At 52.7% G+C, this 14,609-nt stretch overlaps 1 protein-coding gene across 1 annotated transcript; it reads right to left on the minus strand.

The window, feature by feature from the left end:
* Nucleotides 1–2,090: 2,090 nt before the first annotated feature.
* Nucleotides 2,091–3,053, minus strand: LOC309452592 (olfactory receptor 14A16-like; the record flags this gene model as incomplete). Its single annotated transcript, XM_082077214.1, has 1 exon — nt 2,091–3,053. The coding sequence occupies one exon, from the start codon at nt 3,051–3,053 to the stop codon at nt 2,091–2,093; it is 963 nt and encodes a 320-aa protein (XP_081933340.1).
* Nucleotides 3,054–14,609: the final 11,556 nt, after the last annotated feature.

A 14,609-nucleotide genomic window follows, 5' to 3' on the forward strand; every position in this document is an offset into this window, starting at 1 on the left:
TAGGGCTTGTTACATCCATTACTTTGGGTTTTCCAGCTGGTTTGGTGAGTTCCATTCAGAAGTTTCATTCTGTCAGGAGTTGGATGTCAGTTCGGCCTTTTGCTGTTCTGCCATTTTGCAGTTGGCCTTTCGGCCTTTCTGCCTGTTGCCCTTTTGCTCTCTCTTGCTGGGATGGGCTGTTCAGGACCATGGTGCTCCCTTCTGCAGGACTGGCTGTTCCATGTGACTGGAGTTACATGAGGGATTGTACTGAGTATATTTTCTTAATTTAATTTATCTATCTCTATTTCATTTACCTTGACTATTGTCAGTGAAACCAAGGACTTCTCTGGAGTCCAGCTGCAGGTGCAAACTGGCAGGAGGGGGCACAGACAGGACAGCACCTTGACTGACATCCAGGTCAATCAACGAGCTATTCTCTACCATTAGCGTCATGCTTGGTATAAAGCTGGAGATGCCTTTTCCAGCCAGTTAGTTTTGGGTTTCTGGCTATTTTAGTTAGCTCTGTTCAGAAGTTCCATTCTATTGGGAGTTCAGTGTTAGTTCAGTTTTATGACATTTTGCTGTTTTTCAGTTGGCCCTTGGGCCTCTCTGCCTTTTACACTTGTACTTTCTCTTGCTGGGATCAGCTGTTCAGGACCAGGGTGCTCTCTTCTTTTGGGCTGTCTGCTCGGCACAAGTGGAGTTATGTGGGGGATTGCACTGAGTATCATATATTTTACTTTATGTGTATTTTAGTATAAGAATATTATTAGTAGTAGTGTATTATTTTCACTGGTTTTTTTTTGTTTTTTTTTTTTTTTTCCTAAACCCACAAGTTTCTCCCTTCCCTTTCTGTTCTCTCCCTTATCCCACTTGGGGACTGGGAGCAGGATGTGAGCAGCTCTCATGGTCTTGGTTGGTGGTTGTGGTAAAACCATGACAAGAAAGGGTAGTAGTAGCTTCAGAAATCTTGAAAATCACTTTACAAGATGATGGAAATTTTTAATTTTTTTTTTTTTGGCAGAGGGAAACAGCATGAAAAAGGAAAACCATCAGAAACTGCAGCTCTGGAGGTCCAGAGTGGATAAAGAAAAGTCATTCTGTGTGCAGTGCTGTGGTCATTCAGAGGAGTCCAGATCAGCCACAGCTTTGTGTTTCAAGGAACAGCTGGTGAGGATGGAGAGACAGCAGCACAGGTGGGGACACACCAGGGTGAGAACAAGGTGGGGAAGTGAATGGGGTGTCTGCAGCCTGTGGGGAAACAGCCACAGGTCTGGCACAGTGTGGAATGGACAGTGGTGGAGATGGCCAAGGCTGCTGGCAAGGCTGGATGTCCCTGAAAGAGCTAAGGTCTTTGTCCCCTCGGCTATGGCTGATGTCCCTGCCACCGAGGCCTAAGAGGAGACACATGGTTGTCATGGCCATGGCTCCCCATTGCCTCCTTGCACCCCTAGGGAGTGTCACACCATTGTCCTGCACTGGGCATCGCACTCCCCACAGCCCCAGGAAGAGCCCTGAGCCACACGTGAGGGACAGGATCTCCCTTCTTGAGCAGATTCTTCAGTCTGTTTTCGGTATCTGAGGGATGCTGTTGTGAGGCCAGCTCTGTCACAGAAGTGCCCATTGCCTGTCCTGGTCACAGGACTGACACAGAGGAGGACAGTGACCAAGCCTTGGGGGCACTCAGGTCTTGCACCAACACAAGGGCTGAGAAGGAGGGTGCGGAAGTAAAAAGAGAAGGACTCTGGGCAGAACAAGGCTGGTGCTGCCTGGCAGAGCTGCTGTGCTGTCACTGTTTCCTCCATCTTCACACACAGACACCTCGTATTGAGCTTCACAAAGGTGGAAAGATCTCAGACAAACAGTTCACTGCAGAGTCATTTATTTTGTTTAAATACACAGAGAGCATGACTTCTCATTTACAAGGTCTATGACTCGAACTATAAAGGTGTACAGAGAATTAAAAGTGGGATGAATAATAACATTTCTTTATGGGCAATATAATCAGAGTTAAAAAAGCAAAATCAAACAAACCTTCACCCAACTCCAAACATTCATATACAACTATAAAATATAAAAACGACAGACTGGACCTGTCATGAGTTATGTCATGAGTGATACGCAGAAGATGGGAAGTTTAATGCCTTTGAAAAGAATCCAGCCATGAGCTTCCTCAGGGCATCCTTGAGCTCTTGGTTCCTCATGCTGTAGATGAGGGGGTTCACTGCTGGAGGCACCACTGAGTACAGAACAGACACCACCAAGTTTATGGATGGGGAAGAAATGGAGGGGGGCTTCACATGGGAAAAAATGGCAGTGATCAAAAAGAGAGAGACCACAGCCAGGTGAGGGAGGCAGGTGGAAAAGGCTTTGTGCCGTCCCTGCTCAGAGGGGATCCTCAGCACAGCCCTGAAGATCTGCACATAGGACACCACAATGAGCACAAAACAAAAAAAGAAGAAACAGACACCAACAACAATAAGCCTAGATTCTCTGAGGTAGGCATCTGGGCAGGAGAGCCTGAGGATCTGGGGAATTTCACAGAAGAACTGGTCCACAGCATTGCCCTTGCACAGGGGCAGTGAAAATGTATTGGCCGTGTGCAGCAGAGCACTGAGAAACCCAGTGGCCCAGGCAGCTGCTGCCATGTGGACACAAGCTCTGCTGCCCAGGAGGGTCCCGTAGTGCAGGGGTTTGCAGATGGCAACATAGCGGTCGTAGGACATGACTGTGAGGAGACAATACTCTGCTGAAGTCAATAAGACAAACAGAAAGAGCTGAGAAGCACATCCCAAGTATGAAATGGCCCTGGTGTTCCACAGGGAACTGGCCATGGACTTGGGGACAATTGTGGAGATGGAGTCCAGGTCAAGGAGGGAGAGGTTGAGGAGGAAGAAGTACATGGGGGTGTGGAGGTGCTGGTCCCAGGCTATGGTGATGATGATGAGGCCGTTGCCCAGGAGGGCAGCCAGGTAGATGCCCAAGAAGAGCCAGAAGTGCAAGAGCTGCAGCTCCCGTGTGTCTGTGAACGGCAGGAGGAGGAACTGGGTGATGGAGCTGCTGTTGGACATTTGCTGCCTGTGGGCATGAGGACCTGTCATAGGAGGAAAGGACAGTGACAAGTTAGAGGAGACTTCTCTGAGGAAAATAAACAGGCTGTTTCTCATGGAAAACCCCCTCCCTGATGGAGGGATGTTTCCGCTCATTCTCTCTTTCTACCAGCTGAGAAAAACAGTTCATCACAGTTTAAAATGCCGCTTGGGCATCTAGTTTCCATGAACACACCTCTGGGGCAAGACCCCCTGAGTTGGTGACAGAACAAAAATTGACCCACATTCCCATTCCAACACCAGAGAGCAAGAGCACCAGGGACAGGTGGAGAATCAGGGAAGGACACTTCAGTGCTACCAGAAAATAAAGCAAGGACAGAAAGGCAGACGGGCATGCTGTGGAACCTTCTCCTGACCCGACTGTGCTGCTGCCACTCACATAATGACACTGGAGAGCAAGTACTTTTAGCACCTTATTTGAGTAGCACGTTCCAGGAACACTTCACCTGGAGGTCCAGCTGCTGAGGTGGAGACTCGTGACCTGGACCCCATGGCTTTGGGGCAGAGGGTCTGCTGGGGAGGAGAGGAGACCAGCGGTTGCACTGGGAAATGTGTCTGCACTGCATGGGATTGCAGGGGGGTCCTGAATCCCATCCCCAGCATTTCAGGTCCATCTCCCTCTCCCTGCCCATGTCTGTGCTGCCTGGAGCTGTGTCTCTGTCCCTGAGTCTGCTCCCTGCCAGTGTCACAGACCCCGTCCCACCCGCTGTGTGCTCAGCTCTGTCCTGCTCACACCTCCTGGCACTGTGCAGGGCCAGCTCTGTGTGTGCAGGGGCTCAGGAGCAGCTCAGACAAGTCCTAACGAGAACTGGGGTCTCAGTGTCTTCTCCAAAGAGAGAAATAAATCCTCATCTCCCACTGCACACCCAGCCCACCAAGAGTGGAAGACTGAAAGCACAGACTCCTTCCCTTGCAGCTGTTGCTGTATCAGTGTTGTTGTTCAGAAGGACCCTCTGCCATGTCTGTGGGGGGATCTGGAGCTCTGAGCAGCCCTGACCCACACAGCCCCCTTCAACCCCACAAGCTCCCTGCCTGCCCTGCCGGGGGTCGCTCCTTCCCCCTACAGCTGCTGCCATGGGATCTCCCCGGGCAGGCTGAGCGCTGACCCTGGCAGGCGGCAGAGTCCCTGCCCCAGCACAGCCCTGGGGTGCAGGGACCCTGCTCTGCAGGACAGCCCTGGGCACCCCTGGGTGCTCACCCAGCTTCAGAGCTGTTCAACATGGCCTGACAAGAGCCCCGTCCTTACAGATCCCACAAGCTGTGCCTGTGCCAGTTTCAGGAGATGCCTCCAGGAGCTACAGCGGCACTGCCCTGCACCCAGAGACTTACCATGGCAAGTGCTGCAAAGGTTTCTCCTCCAGTGAGCTCTCAGTCATCCTCCCAGTCCTGACCACCTTTAATCTCTCTCTGCCTTGCTCGTCTCCTGAGATCCCCAGGCAGAGCCCTCAGCCCTGCTGCGCTTTGCAGAGGAGCTGCTCCTGGGCAGAGCTGTCTCTCGGCAGCGCTGCCCCTGCCATGAGCTCCCTGTGTCCCAGGAGCCCAGCCCAGCGCAGCAGCACAGGAGCAGCCCAAGGCGCTTTAATGACCCCTCTGGTGGGTTTGGTGCTGAGTCCATGGACCTCAGACCCTGGAGGAAGTTGAAGAAACTTCTCAAGAAGTCAGATTCAGATTCAAACTCCAAAGTTTCTTGTACTGTTAATGGGTCCCACTGAGGGAACCTACTGAGAAACAATATCCAGGTTTGGTTAGAGAAGAAAACTGGAGGTCAGGAAAAGCAAAGTAAAGATGTCTCTGATGCTGAGGAAACCTGGTTGTGTTTCTTTAACCAAAAGCCAAGCCCTTACCTTGTACCATGGGAAGTCAGATCCTGTCGATCCCACATTGCCTGGGCCCTTCCTGGACCATTGTGATGTGGGGCTGTGCAAGGCCAAGGGAAGGACTATGGTCCCACACCTCCCAGGTTCCTGGCTGGGGACAAGGAGGCCATGAGGCCCCTGTGCTGCAAGGACAAGGTGTCTCCTCACAGGCATCAGAGGTGCAGACAATAGCCATAGCCAAGGGGAGAAGGAGCTCATGTCTGGTGGGGCTTTGAGCCGCTTTACATCACTTGATCATCTCCACGACAGCCTGTCCTGTGTTGTGGCATCCCCTGCACCTCTTTCCCTGCCGGCTGGAGACATCCCCCCTGCTGCCCCACCTTGCTCCTGTCTGAGCATCTTCCTTCCTTTGCTGAGATCTCTCCATCCTCCCCAGCTGCTCCTTGAAGCACAAAGCCTTGGGCTGATGCAGACTCTCTCTGCTGACCTGCTCCACCACAGCACTGCCCTTCCATCACATTCTTTTCTGCTCATGTCCATCCTGGACCTCCTCAGCTGCACTCTGTCCCTTTACTTCATTCCAATTCTGTTTCCCACTATGAAGAAAACTTCCACCACCTCTGAAACCACCCTTTAAGCACTCTCAGGCTACTCCTGCACTGCTTCAGCCTCCCCAGCGCTGCTGGGCCAAAGCAGCAGAGTAATGTTACAGTGGTTGGTAGATGGAAAGTTAGGGCTGAAATTGGGCAACAGGAGAGTGAGAAAAGTCTTCTGTCCCAAAGGACAGAGAGAAACAGGTCTGGGAATGACAGACCTGGAAGGAAACGTGTTTAGTCAGTGGTGTCTCTGCTGCCCCTGAGGTACTTGGGCAGACATGTCAGTGATCTCTAGGAATGACAAGGTGCTGCTGACAGGCCCAGTGTGACAATGGTTTGTCTGTGCCTTGATTGTGTTATCAAGGGGGTGAGAACAGGGTGGTGAAAAGAGAGAAAGGAATTTTGGAAGTGTAGCTATACCCATGGACACCCCAGTGTGATGTGCTTCCTATTCATTGACTGCCCTACATCTACTGGATAGAGAAGGGACAGATCTTGTGACGCTTCTGAGGTGGGAACGAGTTTCTTGCACAAAGGCACCGAATCTGTCTGCAGTGCTGTCTGTGTGCCTGTCCCACACCCACCGTGAATAGGAATAGCTGCCCTGGACAGGACCATCTCTGTCCCTCCCAAGGCATGTGAGGGTGTGTGAGAGCCTTGGCACCTCACGTAACACTGCAGGGTTGTAATTGGCATTAAAGGGAATAACGGCCCTGAATTTGGTTTGTCAATAGAATTATAGAATAATTTCAGCTCTAAGAGACCCTCAGGATCAGTGAGTCCAACCATAACCCAACTCTAGCACTAAACCATGTCCCTAAGAAATCCATCTAAACATCCCTTAAACCCCTCCAGGGATGGTGACTCCACCACTTCCCTGGGCAGCCTGTTCCACTGCTTCACAACCTTTTCCATGGAGAAATGTCTCCTCATATCTTATCTGAACATTCTTTGACACAACTTGAGGCCATTTCCTCTTATCCTATCACTTGCTACTTGGGAGAAGAGATCAACACCCATCATGCTGCAACTTCCTTTCATGTAGTTGTACAGACTGATAAGGTCTCCCCTCAGTCACCTGGGCACACATTGCCTCGTGTTCAGTTGCTGTCAACCAACAACCCCAGATCGCTCTCTGCCAGGCAGCTTTCCAGCACCTCTTCCTGAGCCTGTAGCGGTTGTTGTGACTCAAGTGAAGGACCCATGCATGGCCGTGTTAAACCTCAGACCAACAATCAAGCTCATCCAGATCCCTCTGCATGGCCTTCCCACCCTCCAGCAGATCAACACTCACACCCAACTTGGTGTCATCTGAAAACTTACTAAGAGTGTACTCGATCCCCTCATCCAGATCATTGATAAAGAGATTAAACAAAATTGACCCCAATACTGAGACCTGGGGACACCACTCATGACCAGCCACCAACTAGATTTGGCTCCATTCACCACAACTCTTTGGGCCTGGCCTTCCAGCCAGTTCTTTATCCATCGCAGATACACCATCGAGGCCATGAGCTGCAGCTTCTCCAGGAGATGCTGTGGGATACGGTGTTAAAGGCTTTGCTGAAGTCTGCCCTTGAAGGCCAAAGTAGCAGTTCTGCTGACCGCTCTTCTAACTTCTCCAAGGATAATCAACTCAATAATTTAATGATCACTACACTCAAGGGGACCTCCAATGAGCCCTTCTCTATTTACAACAACAGATCCAGTGGGGCTCCTTCCCTGGTTGGTTCACTGACCAGCTGTGTCAGGATTGTCTTCCATACACTCCAGGAGCCTCCTAGACTGCTTCCTCTCTGCCATGTTGTACTTCCAGCAGACACCTGGTAGGCTGAAGTCCCTCATAAGAACAAGGGCTGCTGATCAGGAGGCTTCTCACAGCTGTCTGTAGAATATTTCATCTGCCTGTTCATCCTGGTTGGGTGGCCTGTAACAGACCATCCCCTAGGATGTCTGCTTTGTTGCCCTTCCCATTGATTCTTACCCATGGACACTCAACCCTATAATCACCCTCATAAAGTTCCAAACAGTCAAAACCCTCCCTAACATACATGGCTTCCCCACCTCCTCTCCTTCCTCACCTGTCCCTTCTGAACAGCTTATATCCACCCATTGCAGCGCTCCAGTTCTGAGAGTCATCCCACCATGTTTCTGTGATGACAATTAAATCACAGCTTTTCTGCCTCACAAGCGCTTCCAGCTCCTCCTGTTTGTTGCCTGAGCTGCGTGCATTCGTACAGATGCACTTCAGCTGGGCCATTGATTGCACTTGGTCGGCAGACCGAAGGGCATCATTAGCACTGCCCTCAGATGCCAGCATGTTGCACTTGGCTGTGCCTCTGCCACATCTGGTTTCATCCCCTCCCCTTCAAATCTAGTTTAAAGCCCTCTCAATAAGTCCTGCTAATTTAATATGAGGGTCAATGGGGGGCAATGGGGTCAATTAGGGACAATGGGAGTCAATGGGGGTCAATGGGAGTCAATGGGGATCAATGGGGATCAGTGGGGGTCAATGGGGGTCAATAAGAGTCGATGGGGAGCAATGGGAGTCAACGGGAGTCAATGGGGATCAATGGGGGTCAATGGGGGTCAGTGAGAGTCAACGGGAGTCAGTGGGGATCAATGGGGGTCAATGGGAGTCAATGGGAGTCAATGGGGATCAATGGGGATCAATTTGGGTCAATAGGAGTCAATGGGGCTCAATGGGAGTCAATGGGGATCAATTTGGGTCAATGGGAGTCAGTGGGGGTCAATGGGAGTCAATGGGGTCAATGGGAGTCAACAAGAGTCAATGGGGATCAATGGGGATCAATAGGAGTCAATGGGGATCAATGGGGGTCAGTGGGGGTCAATGGGAGTCAATGGGAGTCAATGGGGATCAATGCGGGTCAGTGGGAGTCAATGAGGATCAGTGGGGGTCAATGGGGCGGTCAATGGTCCATAAAATAAGACTAAGAATCACTTTTTTGTGGTAGTTTTGTAACACCGTCTGAACTTTGGTCAACGAGAGGAAGAGTGGTTGACAGTCTGTTTGCTGAGAGCAACGTGTTCCTGTACCTTTCCCGTCGTTCTGTGGTGAAGGATTCCTTCCCTTGCAGAGAGGACTGCGAGACCTGCACCTGTCAGGTGGGACTTTGCCTCCAAACGAGGTGCAGCCTCTTCCATTGTGACATCAGCCACTGCCGTTGATGTCACAAAGCAGCATCAGTGCTGAGGTCAGCACAGCAGGGTATAAGACCAGGGGTCTCCCTGCGCCTCGGTCACTCTCGATCTTGAGGGAACTGAGATTTCAGAGTTTCTGGATCACTCCCGAGCGAGCGAGATGCTTGTTACCTGCACCTCAGCAGGTACCAAGGGACAACCAGAGAAGGTTCAAGGTCTGAACAGGTATGTTTGAAAACTCCTCCTCCCCTTTCCCTAGGTGTGTTTTCCACCTCCTCAGCTGGGGTGGGTGGAGGGTGGACAGGAGAGGAACACGAGGGCAGCCTGAGAGCTGGGTCTGGAGCTGCTGGAAGGCAGCAGCCGCCTTTCAGTCTCCTCATGAACGCAAGGGCTGCGCCCAGAAAGTCTTTGATCTCTGCAGAATGAGGGACAGGTCCATTTTGGATGGGACAGAGAGAGTCCCAGGGGGTGGCCCAGACACAGCCTGCCGCAGTAATTGTGAGAGCTCAGCTCCGTCCTGTATTGTGCTCTGCAGGGTGGGTTCTGTCCCTGAGCCTGCTTGGTTTTCCTCTCCACGGGGACCAGAAGGACACCAGCGTGTCCTCTGTTGGCCATGGGTCTGACTTGTGTTCCTGACAGAGGAGGTTTCCTTGGGAAACCTGGTCAGCTCCTCACCAGGGCTCTGCCTCAGGAAAGGGGCTCGAGATCCTCAGAGGGGTGCAAGGAGTTCTCTAGGAGAACAAAAGGGATTGTTTATTCCTGATGAGTGTATGCTCTGAGCCTGTTGAGAGCCTCCTGGAACAGGCAGGAGGAATTTCCCCCTTGCAGAGCGGTGTGTGCTGTGTCTTGGCAGATCAGGCTCAGGGCAGCAGGGTCCAGCCACCAGAGGGTTTCTTTGGTGCTTCCTTGGTGCCCATTGCTTGCCAGCACGCACTGACATTCAGCCCTCCCTCCCTCTTTCCAGTCTGCATTTGTCTGCAGTTCTGCCAAGAGAAGGGCCAGAGATAACCTGGCTGCTAAAGAAACGCTGAGAGAGGGGAGACACACATTCCCCTGGCAGCTGTTGGACTGTAGGGGCACAGACTGAACCTTCTCTTGAGAGGGTGGAGAACAGGAGCAGCACAAGTGTCCATTGGATGCTGGGCAGGAGAAACGGGCATTCGTTGTGTCCCTTCCATTTCCAGAGAATCCCTCTCCAGCCCCACAGATGTGAAGTGTGGACACAAGTCCTGTTGCAACTCCTGCTCTTAGTCCAGAGTCAACCTTGAGCCCTTTGTCCCTAAGGAAACAATCTTTGCCGTGACAAATCCCCCACTGGTGCAGCTGGTGACACCTCCAGCAGTGACTGGAGCTGGTGCAGGACCAAGCCAATGCACACGGCAGGAACGCCAGGCTCAAGGGCTGCAGTCCCTGCTGCTGCTCTCCAGTCTGCTGCTGATCTGCACAGGAACCGCCAGCTTCACCAGCCTTTTCTTTATCGGCTCTGCAGGAAGATGAAGGCACTGAAGGCAACAACCCTGGTGCTGCTCCTTGGTCTGTTCTCTTTCGGTGAGTCTCTGCAGATCTCCAACCTGAGGACGGTGCTTTAGGAGGTACTCGGGGCTCCATCCTGCCCTGTTCCGCTTCCCCCGCTGTGAGCAGAGGAGCTCAGCCAAGAGCAGAAAGTCCCCACAGAGCTGTGCCAGTCCCTGCTCCAGCGGGACGGGTGTGGGTGAGGAAGGGCTGAGTTGCCTTCCCCAGGAGGGCTGAGCCAGTTCTCTTCAGCCCAGGGAGAGGCCGTGGCTGAGCTCTCCTGCCCCAGGGGCTGAGAATCTTCTGCAGGACAAGGAGCACAGTCCAGGGCAGGGAACGTCCATCTATTGCGGAGCCCGTACGCCATGATGGCCACTGTCAAAGGCAACAAGAGGAGAGACAACTATGGCACTTGGGAGAGACACAGAAAGGGGAGCGGGCAGGCCGAGGCACAGCCCAGCCTTAGACCGACTTCTAAGCTCTGGTGTGTGTCTGACAGGTGTTTACCATGTGGGACGACTTGGCGCCTTAACCTGGAGCACCAGTACAGAATTGGGAGACCTCAGCGAAGCCCTGTCCCTGCCCATTCAGCTCCGTAAGCTCCAGGAACAGCTTTATCATCTGCGCTGGAGCACAAAGGATGTGGCTGAGCGGGCTCTGCAGGAAGGACTGAAGCAGGCAAAGCTCCCAGGCGTTACTGGACGGGTAAGGGCACAAGGGAGAAGGATCTACTCAGGGGTTTTATCCTCCCTCCAGCATGTATCCTACTCCATTCCCTGTCACAGCCAACAGGCTGGTGCTGCTGGAACAAGTGCTGTCATGGCCATGCTCCCTTTTCCTGTTGCTCCACACTTCCTTATGGGGAAGAGAGAGCGTGATGGGAATGACAGCTGTCTGAGTCGGACCTTCCTCTGCGCCCAGATCTCAGGTCCTCCTCAAGGGAGGGCTGGAAAGAAAGAATGGTCTCAGAGGTCCAGAGTCAAGCCGGGCCTATCTCATGCCCAGAAGGGTTGTCTGTCCGTGCTGCCTGGCCTGGGGCCTCTCCACAGGAACAGCCCCTTCCCGCAGCTCCAGCATTCAGAGCACTGGAGTGAGCAGCCCCCCCTTTCTGATCCCGACAATCACAGCAGAGCAAACCTGGGAGGCTTCCAGGCAGTGTGGGCGTTCCCTCCATCTGAAACGGGCCTTGTCCCCGCTCACCTTGGCTGGCCTTGCAGGGGAGCTGCTTGCCCCGGTCCTTCTCCTTCCAACAGGCGCTCTCCTTTGTGTTCCCTCCCAGGCTGTTCACGAGATCATCAATCAGGCTTTGGAGAAGCTGGAAGAAATGAAGGTCCCGATGCCGGATTATGCCCTGAAATCAGCAGGTATTGTGAGATTGTACAAACAAACCAGTTCCAAAGCGCCTCCTGTCCCGATTGACAAGATGGGCATTGGAACGTGCCCAGGGGTAGGAGAGAAGGGGTGAGAAGTCACGGGTCACCTTGTGCCCTAAAAGTGCCCCCACTGACAGAGCCTGTAACGGGCCAGACCCCATGGGAAGCACAGGAAGGCTGGTTCACATTCTTGCCTATTTCCACGGCCAAATACGACAGTTTGATGACCCCTGCCATGTGTTCCAGAGGGGTCGTGCCAGCAAGACAGAGGGGAACCCACTGTAGGACATGGATGACAACTGAGAAGCCTTTTCCAAGTCAACAATGTAATATTCCTCCTGACACTGCCTGGTGATCATGCTCATGTTTGAATTTCCAGGGGCAGCCGTCATTCAGTCCAAGACTTCTCCATCCCTCCGGACTGCCAAAGCGAAGGTGTTCTTGTACTCCCTGCCAGTGATGGATTACATGAGATCTCCTGAGCTGATTCTGGAGGTAGGAGCACCAAGAAGCAGTAACACAAAGGCTGGGAGAATGAACCACACATGCTGCTCCAAGTGTCCTTCCCACCTGTCTTTGCTCCTCGAAGCTTCTTCTCCTGCCCCTTCCCGCATGGACCTGGTCTCCTGTGTCTCCCTGCTGAGTGTTTCTTGTCCTTTCAGCCGGACAATCATCCTGGCAACTGCTGGCCCTTCCCAGGAAGTCAGGGACACGTCTTCATCAAGCTGTCCATGCCGGTCGTCCCCAGAGCCGTCACCATGGCCCATGTCTCAGGGACAGCGTTCCACGGAGAAAGCATCTCCGGAGCTCCCAAGGACTTTGCTGTCTATGTAAGTGATTTCTCTGGAGTCAGGAGCAGGTGGTTGCACAGCATTTCTGATCAGGGAATGAAGCTGGGTCAAAGATTCTGGTGGCCTGAAGCTTCCTCCTGTCTCTCAGAACAAACAGGCTCCTTGGAGTTGCTTCCTTCCCATTGTATTCCTCTTTTATTCAATGTACCACTCGAGCTTCTGGGGCAAGATGCTACTCCAGGAGCCACAGGGAAAAGGAGCTGGACAGTGCATGGTCCTAAGCCTTCTTGGCTTCCAGTCCCAGTGCATTTGTGATCCTCAGGTCACCTCCCTCTCACTGGGAGCGTCTGCTCCTTTTCTGACAGGCAGCCTGGACTCGTTGAGTGGGCAAGTGTGACGTGCTGCCCACCTGCAGCTTCTCATCTTGTCCTTGTGCTCACGGTCCTTGCACTACGTAGCTGAAATAACCCCGTACTTCACCGGCTGAAGTTCAGTCTCCCATGGTGCACCAGACGCTCTGTTTTCTCCACCCATCTTTCTGTAGGGCTTCAAGGAAGAACACGAGGAGCAGGGAACGTTCCTGGGACAGTTCACTTTCCTGGCGGCGCTGAATCCCAGTCAGACCTTCCAGCTGAAGGTATGGGGACACAGAGGGAGGAGAACTGCAGGAGAGGAGGAGAAATGCGGCTGGATGGGGAGAGGCTTCCCTGCCAAAGGGTACAGGCAGCCCTGTCCTTGAGCGAGTGCCACGCTGCCTTTCTTCTGCTTTAACTTCCTGGTGGCGGATGGCTGCACTGCCGCTCTTCTTCTCTTTCATTTTGTGTTTAAACTTCATTGCTTAGAAGCACCACAGTTGAAGCTGGAAGCAGCTTGACTCTCTGGACCCCAAGTGCACACAAGCAGCCACATCCCGTAGGATGCAGGACTGCTGGTCTGCCAGTTAGAGACCAGAAATACTGGGCTTCCTGAGGGTTCTGTTGGTGCTGTCAGTGAGCAGTGACAGGGAGGCCATTCTGTTTCCATGGCTTTCTAGAGAAGGCAATGAGATGTTATACTGACCCCAGCACTGGGTCTTCTGACTGTGGAAGCCTGTGCCCCAAAGCAGGCGAGAGCTTTTTTGTGTATTTGCTGAGGCACCTGGTCGCTGCTTCTTCCTTTGCTGTTCTCATGGCCCAATGAGTGAACATCTGCACCACGACAGGTCAAAAGCCCCCCCAGGGCAGCAGGAAGGAAGCTGCTGATCGAGGCCGTCACTGCGGCACTTCTGTCAGTGCTCACAGGCCAGAGAGGAAAAGGCGACTCATTTCTTCTTGTCCTTGCAGAATGAGCTCCCTGGGGTCGTGAATTACATCAGGCTGCAAGTGCTGAGCAACTGGGGCCACCCGGACTACACCTGCCTGTATCGGTTCAGGGTGCACGGTGATCCGCCCAGAGATGGGGGAGACATTCCTGTTTCTTCTATCAATAAATTCCATTAATGTTCACCCAGTCGAGTTCCCGTCTGCTTTGCCTGTGATGCTGCCTGGTCCTCCCTCAGCTCACTGGAGCTCCCTGTCCTGCTCTAAACCCACCAGCTTATGGGAGACCTCAGGAGTACACAGCAAGGTTTTCCTAATTAAAAGAAACAGGAAAACTCGGTAACAAATCTGCAGAAAGCCTGACATCCATACACTTGCTGCGACACAGGAACATCAGCAAGGCCCTGCCTGGACACCAAAGACTGAATTAATGGACAGGTTTCCTGTGCAGGAAGCAACTAAGGATCGACTGAGTGGAACCATCTGTTGTTACCTGTTTTCACAAGAGGCACATGCTGCTTCAGCTTCCATCTCAGTCTGTTGCTGATGAGAAAATAGAAGTGTGGGGGTTTTTGTAAGAAGGAAACCTTAATTCGAAAGTTGGTTCATGGACTTTTTTGCCTCTCTGGGCATCTCTGGACTTAATAGCCCAGGAACCATTACAGAGTGATTAGCAAAGCAACCCCAGGACACTTAAAGATCCCATACCCACACCAGTCTGTCCTTCCTTTTGACCCGAGCTCCCCAAGCCCCAAGGCAGGAGCAGGCAGGGCAGTCGTGCACTCGGGCCGCACCAGGGAGGAGAGAGCAGGACCAGCGCTTGGCATCTGGGGCTGGGAACAGCAATTTGTGCTCTGAGCTGGGGCTTAGTCCATGTACAAGCCCAGCACGGGTCCAGATACCAAACTGAGGGTGTCGGTTCACCCCGGTGCCACACACACGGCACCTTCTTCCATCGCCTCCTCCGA

The sequence above is a fragment of the Streptopelia decaocto genome (genome assembly GCF_964273445.1).
Source record: "Streptopelia decaocto genome assembly, contig: HAP1_SCAFFOLD_65, whole genome shotgun sequence".
NCBI lineage: Eukaryota > Metazoa > Chordata > Aves > Columbiformes > Columbidae > Streptopelia > Streptopelia decaocto.